The sequence below is a fragment of the Salvia miltiorrhiza genome, chromosome 7, assembly GCF_028751815.1.
Source record: "Salvia miltiorrhiza cultivar Shanhuang (shh) chromosome 7, IMPLAD_Smil_shh, whole genome shotgun sequence".
Lineage (NCBI taxonomy): Eukaryota > Viridiplantae > Streptophyta > Magnoliopsida > Lamiales > Lamiaceae > Salvia > Salvia miltiorrhiza.
In genome coordinates this window covers 12754311-12761995 of record NC_080393.1, presented here as the reverse complement: position 1 = coordinate 12761995, position 7685 = coordinate 12754311, and the positions used below count along the sequence as shown (strand labels likewise).

At 37.6% G+C, this 7685-nt stretch overlaps 1 protein-coding gene across 1 annotated transcript; it reads left to right on the top strand.

Annotated features, from left to right (window-relative positions):
• The first annotated feature begins 1635 nt into the window (after positions 1 to 1635).
• Positions 1636 to 4637, top strand: LOC130992581 (glutamyl-tRNA reductase 1, chloroplastic-like). Its single transcript, XM_057917270.1, has 3 exons — positions 1636 to 2283; positions 2640 to 2881; positions 3279 to 4637. Exons 1-3 carry the CDS (start codon positions 1998 to 2000, stop codon positions 4407 to 4409), a joined length of 1659 nt encoding a protein of 552 aa, XP_057773253.1. The 5' UTR covers positions 1636 to 1997; the 3' UTR covers positions 4410 to 4637.
• Positions 4638 to 7685: the final 3048 nt, after the last annotated feature.

Below are 7685 nucleotides of genomic sequence, written 5' to 3'. Positions count from 1 at the left end.
ACATGTCCACATCTTGACGTGTGAGAACAAATCTTTTCCACGACTGATGGTTGAAAGTTGTGGCGCAAACACCCCACGAAATCCTATGAGCCAATCCCCAACATCCAAAATCCTTCACAATTTCCCCTTTTTCGTCTCTTATCCTTTCTTTGCATCTATCATACTCGTTGTCACAAAATACATCTCTAATTAGTATTTTTGGACTTACTACCACCCATCAACACGATTTCAAATCAAGTTGAAAACTTGAATAATATCGGTTTCATATTTATGTTTAGTTGATGATATTTAGATATCAATTCCAATTTATCCTTCCTTGCCCAACTCTTAGATGACAACTTATGAATTTTTGCCTTAAGATGTTTTAATGAGACTAGACCATGAAGTTTTGTGTATTTTTTGTTCCACGTTTCCTCTTTTTGTATAAATGGACCATATTTCATTTATTTCTAGGCCCGACTCTATGTCCGAAGATAAGTTCACATTTTAATAAATTGTTCCTTTTAATTTATACTCCCTCCATCCCACGAATCTTGACACGTTTGGATTCGGCACAGGAATTAAAAAATTGTAGATTAATGTTTTAAATGTGTAGTTAATAAAATATAAAAGTGATAAAGTAGGAGAGAGAAGGTAATAAAAGTGATAAAGTAGGAGAGAGAGTAATAAAAATAATAAAGTAGGAGGGAGAATGTAATAATTATTACCCAAAATGGAAACGTGTCAAGATTTGTGGGACGAAGGGAGTACTAATTAGAAACAGAAAATAGAACTAATATTTGTTTATATTAAAAAATTTAGTGGAACAGCCAAAGCAATTTTGTTATTAATAGTGCAAATCATGCATAAGAACAAGCATGTTTTATGCGTGCTTCCATTAATATCCGTTCCCAGTCAAAATCTTGTAAATACATTTAAAATAAGGAATCTAAGATCCTATATTCTATCGATTCCCTGACTAGCAAGATTAAAGTTTTCCATAGAAAATGGTAGAACTTTTTCATTGATTCCCCGCTTTGATTTTATTGGATGTTACGGTCGAATTTACACTTATTTAAGAAAACAATTTTTTAGGTATTTTATTTTTTTGAAATTACAAGAGATATCTGAATATAATCAATTACGTAATCTACATGCAAGCGGGACCTCACCATCACCCAAACGGTGAGAAAACATCACCGCATACAGACGAAAAACGCCTTGTGTGTGAGTCCTCAACACCATACGCAGACGGGAATATAACACCACCAAAAATGAAAAAACATCACCGTACGCAGACGGGAGGTATTATTACTTATATATATTTTTAAGTTTAAGTACCATTAAATTGCTCTTATGTATACATATACATGAGCAAATCATATTTTGTAGTTTAATTATCTATAATAATGCTAAAATTATATATAAGGTGCATTTTTGTTTTTGAAAGCCTTTTGCGAGCAATAATTCTTTCAAGAATTAAGTAGCATCTAATTTGAGGAAGAATCGTTTTGACGTATGAGAAATTAATAAGAATGATATATTAATAGATATCACTCCCTTTATGTCAAATTATAAAATCTGCGTCATTCTACTCTATGAAATTCTTTTGAATAAATCATTAAAGATGAAAGATAACAAAATCTTACTCAAATAAAAAAGATGGTAAATAGGAGTATGTGATATGTTGGTGGTGGTGGTAGCGATGAGAGGAAGTGAGTGTGGATAAAACACGCCCCTCATCAGCCAATCACAATTCAAAGAAATCCAACCAATACCACTCTTCCTCTCTCATCCAAATCAAAATCAAAATCATAATTAAACAAATAAAACTGCCAAAACAGGCATCCATTCAACCCCGAGGCATCAGCTCCCTCCTCATTTCTGGCCACATCGATCAAAACCCACCAAATCACTCACAAAACCCTCGATTTTCTTCTCCTTCATTTTAGGGCTTCCGCTCAATTCATCACAACTTAATTCAGGGTTTCAGAAATCTTGGAATTTTTCCTCGAAAAATGGCTGTCTCGAGTGCATTTGTGGGTGCGAAGCTCGAAGCTTTACTGGTCAGCAATACGGCGTCGTCGTCGATGTCCGCCTCCGCTGCTCACGTCGGCTTGCCGGCTTCGGCTCGAGCCAGGCGACCGGCGTTGAGCAGGAGGAATTGGGGAGTGATCAGGTGCGAGGCTGCGCCGGACGCTCTGGCTCAAGCCGATGCGGCGGAACCGATCAATGCCGCTTCTTTCTCGGCTTCCGCTTCGAGCTTATCGGCTCTCGAACAGCTCAAGACCTCCGCCGCTGACAGTATGAACCCCTAGCTCCTTTTTCTTTTTTCACAACCTATTATCTTGCGCTCTTATTGGGATGTGATGAATTAATTGATTTCAGCAATCGTGTGTTTTCATTGCGCCGTTTTCTTAGATTTTAAGCTCAGTTGTTCAATTTAATGGAATTAGAATTAGAATATAGATGATGTAATACGGTTATGGGGGTCTTGTCAAATAAATGCTCTTTTTGGTGTAATATCAAACTAATGAGAATATGATGCTGTTCTCGCATAAGAATAAACTCAACCTAATTTGATTGTAACTTTTGCTTTTGTCTGTTTCTTTTTAGGAGATTGGAATCTTGTTGAAATTGTATTGTTGGTTTTATCGCAGGATATACAAAAGAAAGAAGCAGTATTGTAGTGATTGGTCTCAGTATCCACACAGCACCTGTTGAAATGCGTGAGAAGCTCGCTATTCCTGAGGCGGAGTGGCCAAGAGCTATTAGTGAACTGTGTGGTTTGAATCATATTGAAGAAGCTGCTGTTCTGAGTACTTGTAACAGGATGGAAATCTACGTGGTAGCTCTTTCTCGCCACCGAGGGGTTAAAGAAGTCACTGAATGGATGTCCAAGGTAGCTGTATCTTATAGTTGTTGTTTTATTTACTCTTAACATAGGCAGCTAAAATGTTTATAATTTTCTAACCTTCCTAAGAAATATTTTGTTCTAGTACCACAAAAGTTGAACTAGCCAAAGCTCACCTACAAAATTACTTACAACTGCAACTTTCATTCATGGTGGTTTTTATCATTGATATTATCTGAACCTTTCTATGGAAGGTGTTACCGTTAAGAATATGTGTTGAGACTTCTCATCTTCTTACTACTGGAAGAAAGTTTGTTATCAGTATCTGTTTTTTATATTGTATCCTATGGTTGAACTTCGTATTGTTTTTGTGTTAAAGCTCTTTGTAATTTGGGAATGTTTATATTATCATTGTAAATCTCATGATAGATTGTATGCTTGTCAGACTAGTGGAATTCCAGCTTCAGAGATCTGTGAGCACCGTTTTCTACTTTATGATCAAGATGCGACTCAACACATATTTGAAGTGTCAGCTGGACTTGACTCCTTGGTTTTGGGTGAAGGTCAAATCCTGGCTCAAGTGAAGCAAGTAGTTAAAGTTGGGCAGGGAGTAGTGGGCTTTGGACGGAACATAAGTGGTCTCTTCAAACACGCGATCACTGTGGGGAAGAGGGTCAGAACTGAAACAAACATTGCAGCTGGTGCAGTTTCAGTGAGTTCAGCTGCTGTAGAGTTGGCTTTGATGAAACTCCCCGAAGCCTCACATTCCACTGCTCGAATGTTAATTGTTGGAGCAGGAAAAATGGGAAAATTGGTGATCAAACACTTGGTCGCCAAAGGTTGCACAAAGATGGTGGTAGTGAATCGAAGTGAAGACAGAGTTTCTGCCATTCGTGAGGAGATCAAGGATGTTGAGATAATCTACAAACCCCTTACTGAAATGCTAACTTGCACAGCAGAAGCAGATGTAGTTTTTACAAGTACAGCGTCCGAGACTCCATTGTTCCTGAAAGAGCACGTTGTAGACCTTCCACCCGTTGCTCCAAATGTGGGGGGCTTGAGGCTGTTTGTCGACATCTCCGTTCCAAGAAATGTCGGTGCTTGTGTTAATGATCTTGAGACTGCACGAGTGTACAATGTGGATGATCTTAAGGAGGTTGTGGCTGCTAATAAAGAAGACCGTCTACGTAAAGCGATGGAAGCTCAGGAGATCATTGCAGAAGAGTCGAAGCAATTTGAAGCCTGGCGCGATTCACTGGAGACTGTTCCAACCATCAAGAAACTGAGGTCATATGCTGAAAGGATAAGAGGTGCAGAGCTGGAAAAATGCTTGTCGAAGATGGGAGACGAGATTCCCAAGAAATCGAGGAAGGCTGTCGACGACCTTAGCAGAGGCATCGTCAACAAACTTCTACACGGCCCGATGCAACACCTGAGGTGTGACGGGAGTGACAGCCGGACTTTGAGCGAGACGCTAGAGAACATGCATGCTCTTAACAGAATGTTCAGCCTTGAGACTGAGATTTCTGTGTTGGAACAGAAGATTCGAGCTAAGGTGGAGCAAACACAGAAGTAAGATCATACCAAATTCTCTTCTACGATTCTTGTTGTTAGGCCTCCATTGTGAATAAGAGGAGAGCTTCTTGTATTCTGATTAAATTTTTTTAATATGAATCATTCCCTCGTTAATGTCACCTTTGATGTTTAGCATAGTTTTCCTCTAATCAGTGGTTCTGTTTGTCCATGTATCCCCTCTCTGTAAACTATATAATTAAGTTGTATGAGAAAATAGATTTTTGTCCCATGCCAAGAATATCACTGTTGGCTTTCTCTACATTCCTTATGAACTAGATACATGAAAGCTTGTTGATTGATCTTCTCCAAAAGTAATAAAAGATTGGGTTATTGGAATCTAATGTACGAATTTTGGGTCTATCTTATTTTTTCTCACGAACTTTGGAACTTGTAAAAGAATATACCATTACTTGACATTTAGTTGAACAGGTGGTGGACGTCCAAATACTTGATGTATTTTGCTTGATGAACAACTGAAGTCAATTTTTTTTCTTGAGGAAAAGTTGCCATCAATGGGTAGAACATCAGAAAGCGAAGAAACAACGCAGCAAGACAAAGCATTTCAGTTCCTTAATCCCGAAGATAAAAGCTGAATCTTTGAGACAGTATCGCCAAAAGAAGAAGGATCGTGTTGGGCCTTAACATCTTCATGGGCAGCCATCGCAGGTACAGAATAGATCCCAGGGAAGCAAATAAACTGGCCAGTCACCCCCATGCCAATCGCCGCGTCACAAGCAACTTTAACCTGCCGCGTTCGATTTCGCCGGCCTCGACCAAGAAGCTCGTTGGGAAACAGATAATTCCTTTCCCTGGAACACCAACAGATTAATCGACCATGCTAAAGAAGCAAACTTCCCCGTGAGGGCTTTGCCGAATACTCTCGAACCAATCAGCAATAGAGCAGTCACCATTCAAAGGAGCAGGCTGTAGACCAAGTCCCTCAACGCATGTTCCAGAGCGGATCAACATGAATGGAGCCAGAGATGAGAGCTTTAGAAGTAGGAATCGCCCCCGCCAACCATCTCCACATAAAAGCTTCATTTTTGGAAGCACCTCCAAACCCTAAATCCAGTGCCAAACAAAGTCCTTGTAAGGGTCTTTGGCTAAGCTTATTTTAAGATGTAGTTTCTTAAGAGCTTATAAGTTGTCAAAGTGTTTGGATAATTGAGTTTATAAGCTAAAAAGAAAATTTTTAGTTAGTGTGAAAAAATATTTGTTAGAGAGAGAAAATAAAAAAAATGAAATTAGAATTATATATGATGAAAATAAAAAATAATACTTGAATTATTTTTGTTAAATGAGTGTTTCTTATAAGATAATGAGAAAATAAGTGGGAGTAGAAGAGCTTATTTTTTCGGAAGCTTATAAACTCTTGGAACTTATTTTTACAACTTATAAGCTGTTTAGGAGCTTATTTTGCCAAACATTTTGAAAGAGCTTATAAGCTTCTAAACAATTTATAAGTTTTTTTAAAGAGCTTATAAGCTCAGCCAAACACCCTCGAAGCCTCAGATCTTTGACTCAAAGTGCGAGCCAACTGGTACCCAGACTTCACGGAATATGAGTTGAATCTACCCGCTGGCCAAAAGGGAGTATCCGACTGAGAAAAGAAGGGTCAAAGTTGAGCTGTTACTTTCCAGAGCTCTCCCGGTGTGAGAATATTTGAGAGTCCATCAATATCCCAAGAGAGAGGGCTATCCATTCCCAGGATTCGCAGGCAGCCAACGATCACGTCCAATACGAATCCTATCCCCAATGCCAACTTTCCACGCAATGACTTCCACAAGCAGATCCCGACCCACTAACAAGCTTTTCCATGTGAATGATGGGTAATGAGCATTGCTAGCTAACAGAATATCCGATCGTGGAAAGTATCGGGCTTTAAGAGAACGAGCGAGGAGAGAAATAGGATTGTGAAGAATACGCCAAACTTGCTTTGCCAAGAGCGCTTGATTGAATAACCCCAGGTCACGAAAGCCCAAACCACCCCTTCCTTTGGGCCGACATAATTTACTCCAACTATTCCAATGAATACACCTTTCTTCGTTTTTTTTACCCCAAAAGAAGCTTGCCGCTAACAAGTCAGACTCGGGAGAGCGAAACAACTCATGAGATAGGTCAAGATAGACTGGAGGACAGACTTGATAAGTACCATCTTACCTGCATCCGAGAGGTACCGCCTCTTCTAATCCTTGGACTTTTTCCCAGTCCTATCAACCAACTATCCAAACATTTAGTCATGGGGTAATTCTATACATAGCCCCCATTTTATTCTCTATAGCCCCTAATATTAAAAAAATAATAAAATAATTATAAAAAATACTATTTTACCCTCATATTCTAAATTAAAAAACTTAATAATTAATTGTCCTTCGCTTTATACTTGGTAAATCAATTCGGTATTGTCCATCACATAACTGAAGTTATAGCCCAACACCACATATTTTATTAACAAAGCCGGAATCGTCAACAAGAGTTTTTTTTCATAACTATCAATCAAAGAAGAATAAAGAGTCGAGATCTGCTCTGAAAGAAAACTAACAGAGCTTTGGTTGTGAAACTATGAGAATTGAATTGAATTTGCATGAGAAACTGATATATGTTTGGATAGGGTTTTGGTTGAATGAGTTATATGTTGGTTTATTTATGAATTTGTAGAAAACTTAATATAATTTGATTATGTGAATAACATGCAATCCTAAATTTCTTGAAAATTTGTGTTCTCGATGACTGCATCATTTAAGCAATCACAAAAATCGTGCGGCTATCTTCTTCTTTTTCGAGCAAAAATTAGATGTTATTATTAGTTTGATCGACATGTTTCCAAGTATAGGGGCTATATCGAGAAGAATAGAATTATTCTTTTATTTGAGGTTATGAGCAATAAAGTATTTAATTTGGAAAATATGGCCTATAAGACAAAATAGTAAATTCATAATTATTTATTATTATTATTATTATTATTATTATTATTATTATTATTATTATTATTATTATTATTATTATTATTATTATTATTTATACAGACCAAAATGGGGGCTATGAATTGAATCACCCTTAGTCATGCTCTTCTTCATGGTAGTTTTAGTCAATATTCTTGCTTCATTTTGTCCCCTTATAAACTTATATTCACTATATATATTAGTTTAGCTACGATCTGTAAATTCAAAATCAATCAAGCTTAGATACTCATTTGAGTGGTTGTGTTATGTTGTTAGTACACATGAATATCAAATGCCCACACAAATTGGTGGAGATTCATTACTCAAATTCCATT